The sequence below is a fragment of the Myripristis murdjan genome, chromosome 10, assembly GCF_902150065.1.
Source record: "Myripristis murdjan chromosome 10, fMyrMur1.1, whole genome shotgun sequence".
In the NCBI taxonomy this organism is placed as follows: domain Eukaryota; kingdom Metazoa; phylum Chordata; class Actinopteri; order Holocentriformes; family Holocentridae; genus Myripristis; species Myripristis murdjan.
Window position 1 is genome coordinate 27,113,685 of NC_043989.1, and position 24,999 is coordinate 27,138,683.

The 24,999-nt window shown below is 41.3% G+C and overlaps 1 protein-coding gene across 2 annotated transcripts; it reads right to left on the reverse strand.

Annotated features, from left to right (window-relative positions):
• Positions 1–297: 297 nt before the first annotated feature.
• LOC115366843 (neuronal acetylcholine receptor subunit alpha-3-like) lies at positions 298–24,398 on the reverse strand. Of its 2 annotated transcripts, none has more exons than XM_030062493.1 (7): positions 24,328–24,398; positions 8,199–8,338; positions 8,052–8,096; positions 7,844–7,953; positions 7,091–7,298; positions 3,666–4,670; positions 298–1,494 (listed from the first exon to the last, which is right to left on the reverse strand). In XM_030062493.1, exons 3-7 carry the CDS (start codon positions 8,076–8,078, stop codon positions 1,369–1,371), a joined length of 1,476 nt encoding a protein of 491 aa, XP_029918353.1. In that variant the 5' UTR covers positions 8,079–8,096; positions 8,199–8,338; positions 24,328–24,398; the 3' UTR covers positions 298–1,368. The 2 variants fall into 2 exon arrangements, with proteins under 2 accessions (XP_029918353.1, XP_029918352.1); XM_030062492.1 differs by lacking the exon at positions 24,328–24,398 and adding an exon at positions 19,816–20,006.
• Positions 24,399–24,999: the final 601 nt, after the last annotated feature.

Here is a 24,999-nt window from a genome sequence, read left to right on the forward strand (position 1 = left end):
AATATCACCATTTAGTCTTTGTGGAGCCTGCGCGGCCATGTGACTGGTAATGTCTGTGCAGGCTGCTTAAGGTTAGAAAAAGGTCATGGTTAAGGTTACAAAATGTTAGCTAACACTTCCTAATATTATCCAGCAAAATTAGCTAGTTAACGCAGGGCTTGCTTTATACGACATCATGAAACTTGAAAACATGACATTTCAATTTACCCTTGGTTTGCAGAAATGTAAAATGCCAACATTTTTTTTCCTGGCAACTGGGCTGCTTCAACTTTAAAAAAAAGAACTAAACAGAGTTTGGTTTCTTCAAGTCTCTTTACAAGTTTAATCTACATTGTGCAATTTCAGAGTGTTTGTATATACTTTATGTTCACACTGAAGTTGTGAATTCATGTGAGATGCATATTGTTTTTTATGTTATTTCCATGAATAGACAACATGTCTGTACAACAGATCATAGCCAGTGCCCTCAGAAGTCATGCATAACTTGCTCATATTTTACACAGCTATGTACACGGTAACACAGAGGTGAGAGCAGGTCTGGGACAGAGTCTGTGAACAAATGCAGATGATGGACACGGGTGGCAGCTACAAAATTATCTAATACTGTATGTTACATTACAACCACAGATGCATACAGTGTGATCAGCAGTCATTTTCTTTAACTGGAAACCACAGAAATATTGACTGCTGCTCCTTTACATTGACAAAGTGCTTCTTTAAATCTACTAAGGTATTCGGGTTCTCCTCACTCAGTGATTTTGTTTCTTACAGGTTCTATACTAACTTATGGCAGAACCTTTGTTTGTTTATTTATTTATTTCACTGGATACTGTTGGACATCACATGGAACTGTACAATGGCAATAATACTGCAGAAAACACATGAAAAAGGAATGCACACAAAAAGGAAAATCAGAAGAAGAGCGTGAAGCTAATTGGTCACACAGAGGTGGTGGCGAGTCAGAGCACAGCACAGAGGAGAAGAAAGAGAGAGAGAGAGTCAAAGGGAGCGAGAGGTAAAGAGCTGGAGGTATGATAACCATGGCTGAAACGGTACCAGAGAGGAAGATAACAGCATATTATAAAATGAGTGAACAGGGAAAAATTTTGCATTTCATGTAAGGAAACTGACAGATGAGGGTTATAAGTGAAGGGCAATGATTATTAGTAGAGGAGGAGAAGGAGGGGGGAGGATAGCACGCAGAACGGAGAGGAAAAAAGAGTCCAATGATTCATATGAAAAAACTGATAGAGGGAATTCCCATAGAAACTAAAGCAGGGAAGACAGAGAAAGAGAAAAAGACAAAAAGGGAGACAAAGAAAGTCAGACAGACAGAAAGGCGGATCCAACAGCTTCCAGGGAAAAGTCTCATTTGAGGAAGCTGATGAGTGGCTGAAGAAAAAGTCCCAGAGTTCCCAGCACACACACTGTCACAAAAACCCACAGGAAGATCCTGTCGATCACCATGGCGACATACTTCCAGTCATCCTCCACCTAAGAAGAGAAGAGAAGAGAAGAGAAGAGAAGAGAAGAGAAGAGAAGAGAAGAGAAGAGAAGAGAAGAGAAGAGAAGAGAAGAGAAGAGAAGAACCATTTAGGGCACAACTGAAGTGAGAAAAAAAACACCCTCTCTCCCACCTTCCATCCTGCTCTCCTTTTCTCACTCCCTCTAAAAGAGTCATGGTGTAAACACATGGACCTTTGCTTAATGGCATCTTGGGAAAAAAGTAACAGAAAAAAAGTGCAATTTCTAGGAATGATACTTACCGTCACAGTCACTCCAATCACTGTGTCCACAGTTGAGCTGCGTGGCTGTGGGAAAATAAAGAGGCGTGTGTGTGTGTGTGTGTGTGTGTGTGTGTGTGTGTGTGTGGGTGGGTGGGTGTTTGAGCTAAGAGATCAAGTAATGCCCTCTTCTCTTTTCATGAAACACTGGATATTCTCTCTCTCTCTCTCTCTCTCTCTCTCTCTCATTACTTCTGATCTGGGCCCATCAGTTCCCACTGCCATGTATCTTGTTGCTGTGTTAGTGTTGCATGTATGTTTGTTTGTTTGTGACTGTGTATGAAATGTAAATATATCCCTACAGCAGTCAGCTGTGGCCAACTGGATCACGGCTCAAGTAACCATAAAGCCATTGTGCACTCACGGGAGGGAGCATTCTATATGCACGAAAGAAACTTCCAGGCTTTGCTAAGAAAAGATGGAGCAGCAGCAACAAACGTATCAGGAGCATCCAGAGTGCGAGGGATGCGTCCGCGAAGCGCCCTGTCTCTCACAAACAAGCAGCTTTACACTCCCATTATAGCCCCATGCAAATGGCTTTAACGCCTGTTAGAGCCAAGCCAGGTAGAAATGCACATCCCATGCAGATTTAACACACAGAATATAGATCTACTCTGTGTGTGTGTGTGTGTGTGTGTGTGTGTGTGTGTGTGTGTGTGTGTGTGTGGTGAGTAGGTCATCATGGGTTTTGTGTGTGCTACTAGGCTGTAATATGTTCTGTATGTCTTTGTAGTCCGGAACATGTAGTGCCATGAATGTCAATTTAGAGCATATTTGGCATTTATGGCCATATTAAATATCCCTATATGAAATGTATTTGCATTTGGCGCCTTTTTATATATGGTCATAGACATCTAACATACAGTACATTGTAAAACCATGCCACCACTTCCTTATATGGCAGTATGTGAAACAGGGTGCACATATATGACCACATAACAATAACATGTTGTTCTTATATATGCAAATATATAAATGACACATATATCACATTCATGGGTACATATGGTCAGTTCATATGTCACTATTTGCAACAACTATGACAACATCTCTTTGGTATAGCGGCATGCTGTGTATGTTCATATATTAGATTTCTGTATGCAAGGGCTGCTTCAACTGCAAAAAATGGCCATCTTTCATGCTAAAAGTCTCCTCTTCAGTGTTGCACATTTATTTTCTTAGTCAAAAACACTGCTAAAGGGGTGAGATTATTGAAAATGAAAAACAACAACAACAAAAAACATACAAGAACAATTTGAACTTGACTGGCACTGAAAAAAATGAAGTTTTTACCCCACTGGCTTTTTTCACTTGCTTTCAGGGAAGACAAAAAAAAAAAACAAACAAAAAAAAACACTGGGTATTATTATTACTCTAAAATACAGTTATAGCTCCTATGTGGTGTCAAACACCACAGGAGCCCAGTGTAGAAGATCTCTGTTTTGTCCAGTGTTTGGTGATATAATACTAAACCGTTTTTTCTTGAAAAAAAAAAAGTGGAAAAAAACTGATCTGAGAGTGAATAATCTCACTTGTTTCCAGCAAGTGTCATTTTCTTGATATTAGTGGGCTGAACTGCCTTATTCTAACTTCTTTCAACATAACTATACTTAATCTCAAAGACATTCCTGAAACAACTGAAACTGCATTGGAAACAAGTGGAATTATTTGGCATTAACAAGTGGAATTAATTGATTTTTTCACTTATTCTGAGAAAAACAAGTTTGTACATGTGACTAAATTACTTGAAAAGTAGGATATTTTTTGCAGTGTGGATCATTGTGTAAATTTGTCCTACAGCTGAGAAAGATATTTCCAATCAAATGCTAAATATACCCCTAATAATTGGACTGTGCACAGAGTTAATACTTGCTAATGTACCTCTTTGGCTTTGTTGCGAGTCCTCATGTTCTCGGCGATGTACTTGACGCTCTCGATGGCCTGCTTGATCTCTGGCGACACCACAGAGAAGGCGACCACAGCGTTGACTGGAGGCGGGGCGTTCAGGGCCCTCGGCAGCTTGGGCAGCTCTGACTCCTGAGGCCCCTGGGTCTGGGGGGCCTGGGGAGGAGGCGGCACCATCGGAGGAGGGACTGGGGTTGGCACCTCCTTCCCCCTGTAGGGACACCTCCTGTTTGCATCCCGGTTCATGTCACGGTTCATCTCCCCATATTCTACACAGTTCATGGAGCCCCCAGCTGAGGTGGCGCCTCCTCCCCCAGCTCCACCATCCAGCGGCGGACATGGTACACCCCCAGTGATTCCCCCAACACCGACCCCTCCTCCCCCTCCACCACCCAGGCTATTCTTTCTCTTCTTGCTCCCTCCACTGCTCCCTCCTCCTCCTCCGGTCCCTCCGCCAATACTCCCAGAGGAGGAGCAGCCCTGGTCGATGGGTCGCCTCATCAGCATCACCCTGGGCAGCACTCCCAGGAACACGGACCTCACCCACTCTGGCATGGTGTGGGTCATGGGCGTGCGGTAGTGGACGTTCAGCACGAAGACGGTGATGACGATGCTGAGCGTGACGAAGATCATGGTGAAGAGGAGGTACTCGCCGATCAGAGGGATGACAAGCGACGTGGAGGGGATGGTCTCTGTGATGACGAGCAGGAACACGGTGAGGGAGAGCAGGACGGAGATACAGAGGGTGACCTTCTCGCCGCAGTCGGACGGGAGGTAGAAGACCAGCACTGTGAGGAACGAGATGAGGAGGCAGGGAATAATGAGGTTGATGGTGTAGAAAAGGGGCAGGCGGCGGATGTAGAAGGAGTAGGTGATGTCAGGGTAGATCTCCTCGCAGCAGTTGTACTTGATGTCGTGCTTGTAACCCGGTGCGTCAATGATCTCCCACTCTCCACTCTCCCAGAAATCTTTTAGGTTTACCTGGTGACAGGGTTAATGAACATGAAGGTGAACTAAAAGTCAGCTGGCAAGCTATTTTTAGTCATAGTATTTTGTTATCTATGATCTCCCTCTGTGAAAATTAAAATCAAGTATAGATTTAAAAGATAAAAGACGCTGTTAGTTCAAAATGATCAAAATCGGACGTGTAAACCACTTCACTAAATGATTGCTGGCACAAAAGTAAAATTTCCAGAAAGGAATTTTATTGAAGTTACTCCCTTTTCATCTAAATGTCTTTCTAACACAATAGTAACACTTTTGAGGGTGCAGTCACACCAGCAATGACTAATGAACATCAGTGGACATTTTCATGACATGGTAGGGTGAAACACATCCATTATTCACTATATCAAAAAAGAATACTTTGGCTTTTATCAGAGTTAGCAAATTGTGCAGGACTTGTCTTTCTCTACTGGTCTACCTAATGTTTTCTCCTATGCACCTGTCACCCAGTATTTGGGTGCAAAGACTCTCCTGTTTTATTTTCATTTGTTCATGCCATGCTTGGTATAGTATAGTATAGTGTACTAGCAAAGCAAAGCAAAGCATAGTACAGCATAGTATAGTATACATTGCTACAGTATAATGTAGCATTGTATAGTATAGTATGACAGTGTAATACAGTATAATACAGCATAGTTTATTTCAGTATCATATTGTATAGTATAGTATAGTATAATATAGCACAGTACAGTATACTATAGTGTAAATGAGTATAGTACAGTGCAGTACAATCATAGACTGTGCTAAAGTTGCACTATGCAAGGGTTGATTTATTGTAAGTGAGAAGTGTGTCGACTGAACAAGCAGGTAATTTATCGGTGAGGATGAGAATCATGTAGACTGTCAGTAAAAGTCTGCACAGTGTTTTATTTATATGTGCACGGACATTTCAGGCAGAACCCTTCCTCAGCGTGCTACAAGACAGCCAGCACAAAAAAAAAAAAAAAAAAAAAAAAAAAAAAAACCCACAGACACAGGTGGCTGAAATTATAGCCCATGATGGTGCTCAGATTATACACCAGCGGGCAATAGGCAATGAGTGAAACTGTCTAAACAATGAGCAAGAACAAATGTACACAATGTACAGAATGAACAATTGCATAACAGCACAACTGTAAAAAACAAAAACAGTCAACATAGACACAGTGTTATTGTTACCAATAGGTCAGTGTGTGGAAAAATAGTAAACACTGAACTTTTTTTTTTTTTTTAACATGGGTGTTGTGTTATTGTGCATTTGTTAAATATGTACATTTGTTTTTTACTCGTTGCCTGTTGCCTGCTGGTGTATAATCTCAGTGCCATCATGGACTATAATTACAGCCACTGTGTGTGTGTGTGTGTGTGTGTGTGTGTGCATGTGTCTGAGGAAGGGCTCTGCCTACAATGTCCATGCATATATAAATATGATCTGAATACGAGACATGATGTGCAGATTTTCACCGACAGATTAAGTGTTTTTGCACCCGTGCACAAAACTCTTTGCTGAGTTGAGGGTGTTAATTGCATCCCTGAAGTTATTGTTTCTTTTTATACCCATACAGTGGTATTTGTTGTGCCATGCAAGTGAAATACATCCACCAAGGCTGGTCTCCCTCTGTGTTACAAGAACAAGACCTTCTCTGAGAGTGTAATCCTCCACAATGAATGAAGTAGATACTGGAAAACTAAATGGTTCTGAGCAGCGACACAAAGCTGAAAATTTGTTTTTTTAGGATGCACAACACACCTTTCCAGACCCCTGGCTTTCAAAATGGCAGAACTATTTTCTGCCACTGTCTCACTGTATCATGCCACTGTATATGTCAGCTGAGTCTAAACAGTCCTTTGCTGACCCGCTGCAGTTTTGCATTTGCACTTTAAAAACATCAATTTACAATGGAAATTTCCAGCTCACCTACTTGACAATTTGTTTACCATTATAGGAATTAGTACAAGTAAAAATCGAATTCATTCATCTTTAACAGTTTTCATGGCTGTTGCAAGGGTTGCTGGGAAACAGAATGTTCTGGACTAACCTTGGTGTTATTGGGGGCTGTGGAGAGCATTTACACACACGCCTCAGTGAGTGGAAAAATATAGTTTTTTCGTCACTGATAAGTTTTGCAAATTGGAACTTTTGGCACTTCATGTTGTATACAAATTGAGACTGTCCCTAAATATGAAAAGTAAATGACAGTACATTTTTTAGAATATAACTGTGAATAAAAAATGCTCCGAATTCAAAGATAGGGTCTGATCTTGTTGGTTGTGATCCTTCTATACAGGGGCATTTCAATTCATCTCTTCCTGTTTTAAAGTGTCTCTGGTGTAGTAGTGTGTTGTCCACATGCCTTTTGCAGTTCAGTGTACTATGAGTCAAGGTCCTTGGCTGTTATCTTGAGTATCCCACTGACCTTTGAGCCGATGAGCACCAGGTCAATCTTGGCTTTGTCGTAGGTCCAAGATCCAAATTTCATGGAGCAGTTCTGGTAGTCAAAGGGGAAGTAGGTGATGTCCATGGGGCAGGAGGACTTGAAAATGGCTGGAGGAACCCAGGTGATGGTGCCATCAAACTTCAACAGAGCCTTAGTCTTGTCTTCAACCAGGAAATCACCTACAGCACTGAGAAAAGGTCATTTTTAAGGAGATATTATGTCATTGCATTCAAAGGCCATTATCCCCTTTAACTGCAAAGGTCAGAACAGGGTGGGCATAAATAAATGATGCAACATGAGCAAATGGAAAGAAGGCAAACTCATGAATTAAAAAAGGTTAGAGGGGAACTCATGCCACGGCCCAGTGACCAGTTTGAGCTAACCTATGGCTAACCATAGCGCCATGATGTCGCAGCAATATACTGGAAATGCGATACTGGATCTCTAAAAATCACTAATGTGGCTGCCTTCTGATGGGTGATGTCTACCCAAAGTTCGGCTGCGGCCAACCTCTGCTGTCCAACAAAGAGGAAAGAAAGAGTGACAACATCCTCTGACTTGTCTTAGGTCATAGAAAATGGACTTCAGGCAAATAGTTACTCAGCTGTCTTGCTGTGTGAGGTCACTCTAAACCACAATAAAGGAAACACTCAAGATGCTGGAAAATAAGTGTTTCAGGACAGCAATACTGTGCAAACTGAAAATCTTCACTTAGTATAACGAAACTCTTACTTGTTGTACAAAACAATGTCAGGTCTCCAAATCTTGTTGGAGGGAACTCGTATGAACTCAATGCCATCATACTCAACAGGGATCCATCTCAGTTTGTAGTCATTCCAGACCTGAAACACAGACAAACTGGCATTGTAACTCACTGTGCACAAAGCATATGGTGTCATTAAAGAGCACAGATTAAGGATGGACAGTGATGTTCACTCACATGTCTCAGCCATAGATTGGTTTCCATGATCTGATTCACCTCATCCTAAGAGCACAAAGAGAGGATAAATTAGACAGCAAGACGCGAGCACCTTGAAAGGATGGATGGATGTGTGATGACGTAACTGCTGTCGTCAGAGTGGCTTACCACTTTGACCAGTTGGGAAATGGAGACCTCAAACTCCACTGTGACTGGATCAGATACATTCTCCACTGGTCGGATGAACTGGTTGTACCTCCGGAATAATCTCCGGAATAATCTGTCCTCTCCTTTGGAAGAGTAACAGCCTAGTGAGAAAGAAGAAGAAGGAGAAGAAAGGGAGGAATTATTGTAGGACAGACTGTAATATTAGAGAAATTAATCAACAGTTGGGAAGTCACCATGTTTTGGAAAAAGTGTCTCGTTGGTCAACATGTCCCTTAAATGATGACAACATAGACACGAAAAGATCCACGTTTCTGGAATAGATTATTCATCTGAGTGATCCATGCAAAGCCTTTAGCATATATTGTGTTGAGTGACAGTGGTAGTAATATTGCAAAAGTAAGGAAATGACAACTGGCATCCACTTCAAAGTTAAGCCTCAAACGATATGTGGCAGTTTTGAGTAAGAAATTGTTCAATTTTACACAAAATATAATAAAAACAACATACTGTTTTCACTGCAACTACCATTTAAATCAGTATCTCTCAGCTTTGGATGGAGAGGGTTAGCTGTGAGAGATCGAAGAGTGCTAAAGGTATTGTGTGTTTCAGCTGTGTTTACGTGAGAAAGTCAAGTAAAAGCATAAAGCTTTTAGCAAATCTCCAAGCACAAGATGCTTTCAGCAAAAAGGAATGTTCTGCCCTTGGTTGGTGTGTATCTCTGGACTGTGTGTGTGTGAGTGTGTGTGTGTGTACTTGTGTGTGTTCTCACTGTTAAATGCTGAGTATACTTTCAAGGATGGGCTGAAGGTCATATTGTGGAAAACTGCCACTAGTAACTCTGGTGCCTGGAATGGCACATAGATCCACGCCCATCCAAGCAGAAAATGTTGCTTCACTTGGGACAGCACACACTCACATGCTCACACGCACACACACACCCACCACCATCACGACTTCAAAAACGCTCTCCCAGCGGCTTCAGGAGATGCTAGACACCAAATCTCCTATATATCATCATTGCAGATCAAACACTGAAACACATTTTTAAAGTTTAGTCTTTAATTTCCATTTAATAGAATAATGTAACTGCTGAGACACAGAACCAAGGTGTTTTTTGTTTTGTCGTTATTGTTTCAACACAGCTCAACTAAAAAGCCACCTGATTTCCTAGTTATGTTTTAATGTTAAATTCATCTACAATGTAGAGGAGCCACCAGCGTCTCATCGTGTCTGCTTGTGACTTTTGTACCTTCTCTTAAAAATGATTTGATCATCTTATACGCTCAACACAAAACAGCTGGCAAATATAGCAGATGTACCTGACAAACAAGCCCCGGGTACACCAAAGAGTATTGTTCTTTAACAATAAAGATACAACATGTCATTCAGTGTTTACAGTGTTTAGGCCACGTCTGGCTCTGTCCTCCATTAACTGCATGATACCAGTCATCCAGTTAAAATACCAGCACCTTTTCTGGGCACACAAAACTTTTATTTTGAGAGCAACCACTCCCATCATACCTCCCGAGTCAAGAAGGGGGGCACACATCATTAAACATGTTCCTAAACCATCAAACTTGCTCTTACCGAACTGAGAGAGCTATTTGTAGGAAGAATGCACTTCTATGAGAGGGCAAACAGGGTAACTAATACCGACATACACCCCAAATAGGCACACACGCAAACACTCTAAGGTTTGTTTCTTTGGCAACAAATAAATAAAACATGGCCTTTTAATGGGACACTTTCACCCACTGTGACTCAGTTAACCCTCTTGTAACCAGCAATATTTATCGCCTGCCAACCAGATACTGACATACTGTTACTGTGCATGAACGCATCATCATCAGCTCTCACTAATTTGTATGTTTTATATCATTACTGAAACTGTTACAGCTACATCTACAGGTAAAAGAAGGAACATCTGAAATACTACCTCAATTACATAGGAAATTTTGCTATGCAAGACTTTCTAGAAGACAAGGCTGCTCTTCAGGTTTAAATAATCTCATTGGTGGGCTTAGATTTCAATACATAGGGGCAAAGAAGTGGAGTGGCAAGAGAAACTCTGATGAAACCACAAACCTAAATATGAAATATAAATGCCAGTTACTATCTTACAAACATATGGCCATAAGCTAGTAGTATGAACTTGAAAAGCCATCTAACTAACTTATAGATTAGTAGCAAGTAGGCCTGGGCAATATATCAATATTACATCAATTTCATGATTTGAGGGTAGATATCGTATGGGAATTTAGATATTGTAATATTGTGATATTTTCTGACTAAAGTTACCTAAGGGGAAATTTCAGAGAAAATCAGTATTTAAGGGGTTAATTGGTTGAAGTGGAATACGCCTAGAGTGTAGGGGTAATAAGTCAACCCTGTGGCAATTGTCTGTTTGTATCAATAATGTTCACTACTTTTTGGGAGGCTATGCTCAAACATTTAAAATGTACATAAAGTCATAACATCATTATTCCATTTACTTTTCAATGGGAGCAAACCAGGATGAGCTTTCTGTAATATTATTATACCACTAAGACTTGCTTACTTGCTCTTGTGAACAAATTCAAACTTTCTGAGACCAGTCAAATGTATTAATTACGCTGTATTCCTTAGTTTTAGTTTGTTTAAATGGCTGTATATGATAGGCATGCGCATGATTCATAAATGATTTGAATATTTGTTCAAGATGGCCAAACAAGACTGTTAATTTGTGTTGATTTGTGGTGATTCTGCATCATTCCATTTACATCATTCTGTTTTTTTGTAGTATATATATCTGAATATTTGGGAAATAAATGTGGACTTGAACTTGAATATGTTTCAGCTCTTTCTTTTGCTTGTTGTTTCCAATTTTGCCAAATGATACAATGTACTCTTTTTTCCCTTTATTACACTGGATTTGTTATTAAAGTTGCCTATTAGCAGTAAGTAACTGATGAGGACAAATGCTTGGGCGAGTATATTATTTCATAATATTGCTTTTTTGTACTGCCCTCAAGAGTGTACTTGATGTTTTGCCCACAATCATATTAAAGCCTTTGTGAATGCCAGCACAAACCAATAATTGATTATTAATTCATACTGCCCACTGATTTGTCGATCATGAAAAACTGGGATCCCTAGTATATGAACATTCCACAGGTTCCACCATTGGTTCCACTGAGGAAGCTAAGATCAGCCTGAAACAGAAAAGGCTTGAAGAGTGTCAATGTGTGTGAGTATAAAAATGATAATTCAGAAACTCAAAAAATTCCGTAGCCTATTTTCACATTGCAAAGGCCAGACAAAGCTCAGGGATAGCGTCAGGGTTACAGAGGTAAAAATCCAATCAAGAACACATTAATGCCAGTTACATAAACACAAAATCTGGTGCAAAGAAAACAGTAACCAAACACACACTTATACGAACTTACAGACAGCACTAGAATTGCTGTCCACATTAGTCTGACACAAAACTCCAAACTAAAAGCAGAGGGCAGCAGATGGGAGAACTACTGACTCTGAGACACAAGCAACTGTTCATTTAGTCACACATTGCTTTCTTTTTTTTTTTTTTAATCACCAATGGCAAAGTACTAACTGCTCACCAAATGGCTTTGTAACCAAAGCACTCTGACAAGTCGAAAAGGAAACAAGACTTAATATAGTATTACAGTATTTAGTGACTTCAAAACTTTCAAGAAGTTTCCCGAGGTCACTGACGGAGGCAAGTTAGAGTCTTCAAGCTTAATGAAAAGGCTCCTCTCCTGAGACCCCCTCTGTAATTTCAGCTCTTGGTACCTGCCTTAAAAAACTGTCTGCAGCTCCCTGATTCGCCTCACTCCCACAACCTCGTTTAAGCCTCTAATTGGGTGAGGGGAAATGAGGGCAATTATAATCAGTCAATTAATTGGACCTTTTGTTCATTGTGAAAAACTGAAGGCAAAGCATTTTTCTGTGCTGGTACCGTCACTCCCTTAACTCCCTTTCTTCTTTCTGCGACAGATTCTTAATCTAAAGAAAGTTAATTATAACCTTTGACCTTTCAGTTATGAGTTACTGTTACAATTCACTGTGCGCCTGGGCTCTTAACCCCGGGATCTTAGTTGTGAGGATTTAATTTGTGCACCAAAACAGTTCAACAGTGTACAAGTATAAGAGTAGGCCAAAGCGAGTGATAAAACATATGTAATTTAGTTTTATGAAGAATAAATTAGTGCTCTTTAAAGCAATCCAACCTCTAAGAGTCTTGGTTAAAGTGAAAGTGCCAACTGCAAATTAATGCAACTGCACTGAGCTTTTATAGTCAAATGTGGTTTACTGAATAACAGAGATACTGTAAGTTGGAATCAGAAAATGTTGGACTCTCAACGGCTGCTCTCAAATGCATTTCCAACCACAACATGTTCCTTAACAAGTCTATCAGCTGCATTGTTTTGACCTTTAGAAGAAATGTATTCACATATGTAGACCGAACTCTCCCACATCATGAGAATCACGCATGAATTCAGTCTTAGAGTCAGACTTTGCTTTACTGAACATGCACTCTTTGCTTCCTTGATGTGCTGACAAAGTGACAAGCCTTTATTCTAGACAGCTGACGCAGAGAAAGCCAAGTCAAGCAGTCATGCATTACTCCCTTAAATAGTGACATTGATTTAGAATTAGTGAGCCAAGGACTGCATCTATCTCTGTCTCTTGCGGCTACAGGGGCCTAAAGCTCCAAAGAGCCCTGCGGCCGATGGGGAGGCCCTTTGATCAGGCATGTGCTTGATGTGATGGGCCTACGAGCACATGTTAGACACTCTGAAGGAACTAATTACCCTCCAATAATACACTGCTGAAACACTGTGAGTGTGTGACACAGAGATAGGCAGAGAGTGAGGAAATGGGGAGGGCAGAGATAGCAGGACAAAGAGTGACAGCGAGAGACAGCAGAGAAAAGCTAGATAGCGTGTCTTTGCTCTCCAGGGTTTTTGATAGCCTGACTCTGACATGCTGCATGATTCACAAGAGGATCTGGAGTGATTACTGTATGTGGTGTGACCATCCAATTAAGCATATGGCCTTCATGTGCTGCATGTGTGCTTCTGGGTGCCTGTGTGCCTGCATGTTTTAGCCTGTATGTGTCCTCATGTGCATGGAGTCTTGCCTGTGTCCATACATGTGAATGTGTGTGTGTGCTTGTGTGTATGCATATGTTCCTTTGTGCTTATGTATGTGTTCATGGACTCGGCTCTCCCATTAGAATCACAACGAACAGTACAGATACATTCCCAACAAATACCTTTATAATTTGACAAACAGAATGAGGTGGTTAGCAGTAGAAGCAGTAGCCGTTTTTTGACAAGACATGGAGATTTCAATTCAAATTACCCATAAAAACTTTATTTTTATTTTATTATATTTATATTATTTTTGGGGAAGATTTTGGATATTTCAGACATTTTAAGTATATAAGTGTACTCTTTCTACTGTACTTACAAACTTCATATTTGTCCTGTACTGTCCTGCATGTACAGGGGTCATCACATTTTCAGGTTTCTAGGTGTGGCCTATTCTGAAGACTGCAAGCAGCCAAATTATTCCCTTAGACCCACAAAGATCTTCCACTTAAGCTGGCTGTATAGTCGTTTCAAGTCACTGTTTCCCCAAGTCACTCCCCACAACACTGGTGCATGATGTCAGTTCTGCATTATGCCAGCTTTTCACAATGCCAGCTCTTTGCAATGGCAGTACTTTGTCTTAAAGACAAATTTTTCTAAGAACTTTATGGCCCTGGCAATAGTTATTGTCAACATGTCCTTGGAAATGTGCTGAAGTTTCCTCCTGCACAGTTTTTTCCTTGCAGCACAGCTGGAAAAGTGACAAGTATCACTCCAGAGACTGTCACCACCTTCCTGCTCCAGCTCAAACCATTGGTATTTTGGGTCTTTGCAATGTTGATAGATGTTGCAACAGTGACTTTGCCGAAAGCAGTCATTAATTTTGTCACAGTCTCAATGTCCCAAATCTCAGATGGTCATATCATGGTATGGAGAAAGAGATAGACGGAGAGAAAACACACACTTCAAAGCACAGCCTAGTGTGCAGTTGTAGTAGAGAACTGCTGCTTATGAACTCATTCAGTAAACGGTGCTAAGATGTACAGAGTGACGGATGCAGCACAGATAACCTACCAGCCAAACAAAAAGGTAGGAGGGTGGGAAAAGAGATATTAGACTCCTCCGAGTTGAATGTTTCTCAAAGACAGGAATGCTCTGAATGACAATTACACCTCATGTTTTCATGTGACAGATAGATCCTTTATGGTTAGGATAGAATATATTTAGGTTTAGAAGTAGCTATAGATGTTTCATTTGCAGGAGTCTTTCATTACATGTTTTACATGCAACAGTATACTCCTGCAACACCCCCAAAATATTTGGAAAACTTAAATTTTGCCCTTCTTGCAGCCATGTAAAGGCACCAAGAGTAGCCTGGCAACTGAATACATGAGAGACACAGGAATAGGCATGCATATCTACTTACTTACGCTTATTTACCAGGCGCAACAATGCTGATTCTGTCCTGGCTACAAAATGGAGGCCAGTTTTTCACCCTGTCCAGAACCTCAAGGGATCATGGGTTTATTTTATTTATCAGTGCTATGTACTTGTGTTTTGGAAAAGGCCTACAAGGTATTCTGTGGGAGGTGCTGAGGGAGTGTGGGACGTCAAGGTCACTGTTGTGAGCCATTCAGTCCCTGTACAATGTTCACATTCTGCACATCAAATCAAGCTTGTTAAACTTGTTCCAAGCCCAACAAAAGTGTCTCCTGTTTGTGTAACCCAGGACAGGGTATTAATGCACAGCTGATGTTTGGGGAGTGTCTACTCAGCTGGTTGAGGAGCTGTTGGGAACCCTCCAGTCAGAGCTGGAGGATGTTGCTCGTGAAAACTATGTCTTTCCAACACAACCCTGATCCAGATACAAAAATGGATGGATGGATGGATGGATGGAAGGATGGATGGAGGCATGTGGAGGGACTTCTACATAAACTGCCTATGTGTTGCAAGAGCCTGAAATCTGTTCATAAATATGACAGAGGTACATTAAGCATGATTTATCACCTTGGCTTTAAGTGATAAAAGCCTTGGGTAAAACAGAGGAGAGGTAATGACTCTAATGCCATGGTATGCTCTAAGTACAAAGGGTAATAGCCATCAGTGCCCATGCTGTGTGTGTTTTCCGCTTGGCAGGGCTGAAGCACTTAGGGCAATGGACAAACACTAAATACAAAATAAACCGCAGCAATGTGTATTCTCTGGCACCGGACAAAACAGAGGCCTGTCCACTTGAACATCAATTCCATCTATGAGGTGTGCACTATCTCCCTCCATCATCTCTCTCTGTCTCTTTCCCTCCATCAATAAGCACGACTCAGCCTGTCCCAGTGCTGAAGACTCTGGGATGTCCCAGGGAAACAGACCTGTTTGTGTGTGTGTGTGTGACTGTGTGTGTGTGTGTGGGAGAGAGAGAGAGAGAGAAAGAGAAAGAGAGAGAGAAAGTGCGTGTGGGTTTGAAGGGAGGTGGGTGTGTAAGCCAATCCATAGGGGGTGAAATAAGGCTTCAGCCTGCAGTGGTTTTGTGTTTATGTGTGTGTGTGTGTGTGTGTGTGTGTGTGAGTGTGAGTGTGTGTGGACAGGCAAAGCTTGGTTGCAATAATCATATGACAATCGTGTTAAGAGCATCCTTAAGCCATACAGTCCTTAAGCCCCACACATGCGTGCGCACACACACACACACACACACACGCAGGGGCCGTCAAACTTTAACGCAGCTATATTGCTACCAGGAGGGAAACCAGTGGTTCCCAGCTTGGAAAGAGCATTTAGGTCCAGCAGAGGAGCAAATATGCTTGACAACGCTGGATGATGCAGGCAGACAAATTTATACCACTGTAAGTAGACTATGAAGGCTATGGGGGCTTCATTTAATCCATTTCAAATGCTACTGAAAGAGAGACAGCTGCCTTTGGGTGGCCCTACGTGGAACTCTGTCTCATTTGAGTCATTTAGTTATTGGGGCATTTTGCTCTAAATTTGTAGTTATGTAGGCTATATTTTTTTAATGAAGTGTCCAACCTGTGTTGGTTAAGCTGCTTTGCCTGCCAAATCTTACTTTAAAAAAAAAAAAAAAAAAAAGATCTTTATAATGTCAACATGCAGCTGCAGCCTGTTTAAATGTGCAGCAAAGTTAAGTAACGGGCCAAGCATTCAGCACATTGCAGAAGTGGATGCACATCGGTTCCATTTGCCTCTACTTAAAGAGTTGGGGGTGATGCAGACAGGATGTTGTGGGGAAAAGCATGATGCAGTAACAGTCATTTTAATCGCTCAAGGTATTTTGCGTATTAATGCATGTCATTCTCACAGATGTCTCAAGCAGCAGCACAGAATCTAGTCTGTCCAGTGTTGCAATATGCAGATCTGTTCCATGAACTGCCCCACCAGGCTGCTGCTTCAATTTTTAAGCTGCACCTTGAACATTTTGAATAACTGCAACTACCAGACTTATGCTGTAATGATTCCTTAATTTAGGCACATTGCAACCTCAAAACTCCTCCATGCAGATCCTCCCTTTTTGACTAAAAATACCCCAATCCCATGGACTGCGGGATCAGCAGTTCCTCTTTTATAGAGACAAATCACCCAGTCCTCGATGGCAGGAGACAATACCTTATGTAGCCCACTAATCAGACTCCGCTGGGAGTGTGTTTGTGTTTGTATATTTTTCCAAGCACTTATCAGCATGCACAGCCCTGTTCGGCATCATACAAAAGCCCACACAGTCACTAAGGGATTGGGGGATAGAAGAGAGAAGAAAAGAGAGGTGGAGGTGTGGACAGAACTGGGTATAGAGGAGGCAGGTGACAGAAGAGTCCTTTAATGTCTAATTATTTTTCTGCATAGCGACAGATCTGAGTAAAATTTTTTGCCTTTAGAGCCAACATCTGGTTCAACTGTACCAGCGCCGGCACTGTCAAGCCCATTTTCTTGCCTTCCTTTTAAAAGTTCACCTCAGTTCAAGGACAAAACAGTCGACTGTGGCAAATCTCTTTCACAAAAGAGGACAAGAGTGGAGAGAGGCAGGGAGAGAAGAGAGAAAGAGAGTCCATCCCTGGGGTCATTTGAACGTACTTGCCTTTGATTCTGCGTCTGTGGTAAGATAAAGGATGTGTGAAGTCTCTGTCTCTAATGTGGCAACTGGACTGTGACAATTTGAAGGCACTTAGTGCTGTCACTCAGCGTGGGTGCTGTGCAGCCTGTCCTGGGACAAACTCACACCTGCAAGTAATAATCTGATGTTTTCATACAACTAAATGTCCATTTGGCTTTCTATTGCCAATCAGTATAACAAATTAGTTAAATAACTTACAGCTAGTTCAAGAAAGGTTTTTGTTGTTCCAAACACTTAGCAGCGATGCCTGCTACATCCAGTAGCAGTGATAGTGCTTTATTTAGAATAAACAGAGGAAGAACTGGGTAGTTAGCATGAGCAATGACATCCACCATGACTGAACAGACAAAGAAAAGAGCGGCACCTACAGCAACTCAAACTTCATCAACCAAAAATCCAAGGAAAAGGACACACACCTTTTGATTGAATCATTATCTTGCAGCAGTCAGTGCTTAGCATCAAAGATATCACTGATTCAAAATTAAATTTAATAAAAACACATATACAAAGTAAAAGATCTCACAGATTACCACTTTAAAAGCCAGTTATTTTGTATCCTTCAAAGAGACACATTATCCCCATCAGTGAGGATAACATCCCAAGAAACCATTTGGTCGGGAAACACAAAATTAGATTTAAGTTTAGGATTAAAATAACCATTCATTTGCATGTGAACGCAGCACTACATTTTGCTTTTGATCTCCTGGGAACCACTCAAGGACTCCACTTCAAAAACCTCTATCTTGGACTACGCAGGAGACTAGACAGAGACTGGAGGCTTTAGTATACAGGTGAATTTGGACACAAGAGGAAACAAACACAGAAAGCATGCAAAGAGAGCGAAACAAAATGTAAAAGCAGTTACCTCACTTGTACAATTAAATCACACCGTAGGGAAGATTGCACTGTGTTACTTATGGTTTTCAAGTTGGCCTTGGTACTCAAGAACCTATCCTTCAACTAGAAGAGCCAAGCTGCAATTAGTCTTTTAGTCTCATATTCAATCTTTTGTTTCTTAAAACAAGAAAAATCTGCCGATGGATTGACACACTTGGATCCCAGTGCATGAATCAGGTGTCATTTTCTTGATACTAAAAGGCTGATCTGCCTTATTCTGCCTTGTTTCTACATATTTGTACTTTGGGATTATCCCATCCCACTGGCCAATTTTTCACTTTGAACACCAATATGAGACGAAATGATTAATAGCAAGATTTTTTGTAGCGGCAGGCATCCACCCTGCATCCACCCCACTGAAGTGTCCTTGAGCAAGACACCAGCATCAGACCCTGTTCTATAGGTGCCCCTGACCTCTGACCTCCTTGTGGAGAGAGCAAGAAAAAATTGCCCTTGGGGGATTAAATAAGTATTGTCACATTAATATTGTAAGGACTGAGAACCACTTCGGGGTCCCGTTTAACTCAGCTCAATTAGGCCTATAGCAGAACATCTGGGGGAATTTGCCAAGGATGAAATCGGCATTGACAGTCAACGAGAGGCTGGGGAAACGTATGCCATCCATGCGTTGGATCATTGTGCATGGATGGCTTCTTCCCGGTAGCTGCAGGGCTGATCGTATCTGGTATTAATAATAGGACATGTCATAATCACTGATCATCTCTGGGGAAAACCGACCTCCAATATGCACGTGAAAATGTCATTTAAATAATTCAGTGAAACCAGGTCACATTAGGCTGTCTATACCGGCAGCAACGTTGACTTATACAACTTTTGAAAGCAAACGGAACAGAATATTTCTGTGATATGTTGCTCTTTGTTGTCAAAACACATGAATACAAGTAGGCAGCGAAGAAAGGGCAATAGAGGCGAAGTATTCCGTCCGTTAAAGGCAGAAGTTTTCGAACAGGAGGGCGCACAGAGAGGCTGAGAGCACATGATTAAATTTTAAAACAGCACAACATGCGTCTCGAGTCTGTCCGAACTGCTTTCATTTGTGTGACTCTGGGTTGTGCGCACCTAGACATATGCTGACGGGTAAACAAGTTTTATTTTAAGAAATGGTGACACCCACTGTAATAATAATAAAGTTACCAATAAAAAAATATATCAGCATTTAGGTTATTTTAAGGCTCTTCAATATGAAATGCACAGCCATATGTTCCACTCTACCATCATAGATGAAAAATTCCAGTAAAGCTGGAAACATTGCCAGCTGTGTGATTTTATGTGGCGTTTGATTCTATTAATGGGACTCATTCACAGAAAATCGGTAATGTGGGGGAGGTGGGGGTGGCTGAGGGTAACGGAAAGTGGTGTAACGGCTTGTAACGAATTACCGCTCCCAGAAACTCCCAGAAAGTGACAGCATTCGTCTTAAGGAACGAGCAGTGAGTAATACACTGCTTTTTCCAGCACGCACGGTTCGAGGCGCACCGCGGCTTACCTTGCGCTGCGAGGAGCACCAGCACGAGGACGTTTGTTAGTTTCCCGGGGAAATTCATCGATACATCGGCGCTGGGAGGACGCTCTTTGCAGGAAAAAGATGATGCTGTGGCGGTGGGTGACCTTCAGTTGGTTCGGTGCAAAGTCTGTAGATGCCGAGGATTAGAGCGACATTTTCCCCTTGCGCGCCCGTGCATGGAGAGGTTGGAGTCGCCGTGCGCTCTCTCGACATGGACAACTTCAGCACGTCCCGCCCTGCGCCTCCCCTCCTCTCCCTCCTGTCCCTCCTCTCCATCCCTCCTACACAGGCCACACTCACCCACCCACAGGCGAAAACTCCCCGACCCAATCCCTGTTTGGACACAAAGTTGTTCAGTTTTTAATAAAGCACTAACTGAACGTCAATGCCTCCGCTTTAGGAGAGTTAAGCGCTCCACATACTAAAAACAAATCATTTACTGTCATAGTCAGTACTGAAAACTTTTTTTTTTAGCAAATATAAAAAAAGCCTATTTTGTCACTGCGTTTTCACCGGCGTCATCTGCCAGTTGTCAATATCCAATATCTGCCCTACTGAATAAGGTCATCCCATTAATATAAAAATACGTATTTCAATAAAAAGTGAAACTAGTTAAATTCACTGAATGCTAGATAAAATGATTTGTTAGCGTGGTTATTTTTGCAGTGCAGCATGACTAACACTTTAATTTCAGTCTAAAATTAGAAATGATACAACAAATCTATAAGAATGACTAAAATAATATTAAATCAACAAATATCTTCCTATATCTATCTATCTATCTATCTATCTATCTATCTGCCCTTGAATCAGTGAGTACTGTTTGCATAATGGTGACGTGGATTCTGCATTTCACTACAGAAACTAAGGAGAACTAGCACAGAAACTGTAACAAAATATGTCTAAGCCAAACTTTTCCTCATTTCTCCTCAAATACACGAAAGTTAAAGGCTGACACACTTACCGACATTTACACACCTACATACATCCACACACATACATACAATGCGAGGACATATTTGTACCGCTGAGCTGAAAATGACCTATTTAGGTACTTAATTGATTTTGTATGCATAACAATGATCAGGCAGCTTAAAGCATTAGCCGCTCTATAATAGAGTCTTGAAGGCAGCAGAGTCAACCCACTTCAAATAATGGGAAGCTATTAATGCACAGTAGCACTACATGAAACTGCACTTAAAATGATTCCACGGCATGCTTTGCCCAGCTTCAGGCTATCACATCACTAAAAAAAAAAAAAAAAAAAAAAAAACGTAGTAGAGCTACATTTTAAATGTTTTACAATTTATTTAACATGATTAAGTGGAAAGTCTGACAGGAATTTGTCATGTATCTTGTTGTGTTTAAATCAGGTGGAATCACATTCAAAGCCATCAGCTCTCAGGATTTTTTCCCCACAGCCACCCACCTACTGAAAACAACATGGAGCTCGTTATATTTGCAGCAAAGTAGTCAAAATGCAAACTGCCTTCTATTTGTTCTTATTTTCTAAATAGCCTACCTAAAATCCTTCATCTGTAGGAAGCAGCTCAATGTGACATTCTCTAACTCAAACAAACAGAAATAGCTTTCAGTTTTGATTGATTTGTCCCTTAATATTTCTTGAAGACAGTGTGTGTATATGCATGCTTGTATATCCTTATGTTTGTGTGTTCTGTGTGTTCTCTCTCTCTCTCTCTCTCTCTCTGTGTGTGTGTGTGTGTGTGTGAGTGTGTGTGTGAGTGTGTGTTTGCACACTGCACATCTGAGTATTCAGCAGCATTAGATGTGTTTGTATCTCGTCTGCCATGCATTCTGTCGTCTTAATCCGCTTACCTGGCACAGACTATATACATATATATATATATATATATATATATATATGCTTCTTACCAGGAGTTTGCACACACACACACCCATGTGTGGACTCACACTCACCCACATACACACCAGGGAAGAGAGAGAGAGGAAGAGATAGATTTGACATTTTTGCTTTCTCTTCATAAGAAGCAACTCACAGGATACCATCTGCCCTGCCATTTCTTTTTATTTATGCTTCTCATGAAGATTAGATAACCTTCATTATGTTTGAAGTAGCGCTTGTGCGTTTACTGTACATTGTGGGCATGCTTGCATACTGCACATCACATACTCCACATCAAACAAAAACTGGTCTCACAACAGTTGCAATGCAAAAGTGGGACCAGTTGCTCTGATGCAACGCGTGATGCAGCACTGATGCTGCACTTGTTCAAAGCACAAAGCAAAGTGCCTTACTGGGTGTTACCAGCTGGAGTTTGGTCAGGAGCAGTTTTAAGCTCAGTTAGTTTTATCATCAAGATGTGACGTTAGTCACTGTCATCATGGAGACCTGGAGGAGGGACTGAGGGGATTAAGTGCATCACATGAGGCAGCAGGGTACAGTTAAAGAGGAAGAAAAGAGAGTGTGAAGGTGAGAAGCGGAGTAAAAAGAGGTTTAAGAGACATAGGGAGGGAACAGTGGCTGAAATAAATGAGATGTAGAGACGTAATAGAGGGAGAGATTAACTGACATAAGTGCAGCATGAAATGTTAAAAGCCTCCAGAATAGATGAGATATAGTAAGGGAAGGGAAGAGAAGAGAAGAGAAGAGAAGAGAAGAGAAGAGAAGAGAAGAGAAGAGAAGAGAAGAGAAGCAGGAAGGCAATTTTTCTTGCATGATGTGCTTCAGTGTGACAGAGCCAGCAGCCGTCTATTTCCGGAAATTTCCTTTTTGATTCAGCAAGATGCAGAGAAAAGCTGAGGAAGAGTCTCCACCCACCGGCCCACTCTGGAGAGAAACACTGGGAGTTTTCGCTCTCTCTCTTTCTCTCTCTCCATTTTCCTCTTGCTTTTTTGCTTGCTATTGTAATGTCCTCTCTTTCTCTCTCTTCTTCTCCTCCTCTCTCCCCTTTCTTCCTGTCCCTTTTTGCCACAATTTTCCTAGTTCCAAACAAATAATAAATTAATTTATTAATCAAAACTAACTTTGAAAATATGGAAGTATTTTTCCCATAAGAGCAAGCTTTAACATCAAAAGATCAGACTGTGATCTCTCTTGCAATTTGTTACCAATTTAATACTTTATTGCATGATTTTTGCCTGTGACTGTATTGCCCTACAGTTAAAGTATGTTTTTAAACAAGACAACTAACATCTAAGTTGGATTGACAGCAGCGGTTTAGTATCAATCATCTGTATTCTCATAATAGTTTCAGTCGGCTTCTGTGAAATATGATATATATATATATATATATATATATATATATATATATATATATATATATATATATGAGTAACTGTCATGTAATCAGACAGAGAATTGACGTGGAAAAGATGCAAGATGAACAGCAAACGTATGACTCATCTGGGTCATGGCTAGGGGTATATGTTTACTTTTTTAATTCATAGTTTCTTAAGTATACACTGAACATACAAAATATGAGAGGCATCATCTTGCTAACGCTGAGCTGCAGCTCTTTTTTGCACAAACCACATGTAAATTGCCTCAAAGCTCCTCACTCTCCAACTCACCTGCCTCTTTTTACCTATATCCCCTCCTTTGTGGTTGGTATAGATTTAATAATGGAAATCAACACAGGATAATGTCTTTCATCTGGAAAAGCTTTAGCAGTGCTCTTCATGCAAAGAGTAAGCCTTCCTGATATTTTGTGCACAGTGAGAAAAACAGATTTCTCATCCTTTTTTTTTTTTTTTTTTTTTTTTTTTTTTAGTGCAGCATTGTATTTTAAATCAGTAGACCCAGATTTAGAAAACAGCCTGTGTCACTGCACGAGACGGGAACACATAACGCAACTATTCGATGAAAATGCAAACATGAAAACAGAACAAAGGCTTATCTCAGTCCAGTCAACCACCAGCACCTTTATAACAGTCCATGGAGGATTAATGCTGTGTTATGATCCAGCTTTGGGTGCTGAAGAGAAGCGTGCTGCGTATGATGCGGCGTCTGAAGAGCCGGATGTCCATCAAGTCGCTTTCACTCCTAGGAAGAGTATTGTGTGTCAGTTACTGTTGAATGTCTCGTGAATTTTTTGGCACAGCCTATTGAATGGGCAATATGCAAGAAAGCATTTGTCTGGATGCATGCACACACAGGGGTGAGCTGTGTGTATGTTTGTGCATGTGTATGTTCGTGTGTGTTTTCATGCATATGTATGTGTGCAGATATGATTGTGTGCCAATGTCAGAATCCTATGCCTCTCCAAGATGATCAGACAGTCTACACACACAAACACACACACACACACACACACAAATACAGAAAGACAGAAAGCGACAGGGAGAGGGAGAAAGACAAAAAAAGATGAGTAGAAAGGGACAAAGCAAATAGAGCAAGGCAGGAATGGAATTAGTCAGGTCTGTAGGAGGAAAATATCGCCCTGGAGTGTCACAGTTGGTCGGCTGGTGTCGTGGGACCGTCCCCAACCGAGATGACATCCCAGCACTGCTTACCTTCCACTGAAGCAGGCGACAGGGAGGGAAACACTCTCTCGCCCTCACATACACTCTGTCTTCTGCTCCGTTTCTTGCTCATTTTGTTTCCCCTCCCTGTGTCCTACCTCTGATCACGCAGCCAGTCGGGCTGTTAAATAACAGCAGGCATCTGGTCAGACAGCTCAGACAAAGCAGAGGGGCCTCGAGGGCCTGGCGGAGACAGCAGAGGAAAAGGAAAAGGGCAAAAGCAGTTATAGCGCTGTGTGTCAGACAGCACTGTCCCGGCTCATCCACGTCAACGCTACACACTTCTTCTTCTTCCTCTCCTTTGGTAAACACATCTTATCTCTTTCTTTCTTGTCACCATCCCACCATCTCTCATGTCTCTCACATTTTCTCTGGGAATCACAGGAAATCTTCTCTCAGGGAATAAGAAGTGATGCTAACACGCAGCCAGTAACAGGTAACAGTTCCTATATATCATTAATTTAAAACCTTTGAAAGATGCCTCTCCATGTTGACCTCAACCCCTCCAATCCCAACAATCAGCTTAAAGGACACACAAGGCTCTGAAAATGCTCTTTCATTGTGAGTTGAATGTGAAAGTTGGTATGGGTGCTGGATTCTCAGCTTTTATAAACTCAAACCTTACCCACCCAGATTTCATTTTTACTGACTCATGGGAAGATG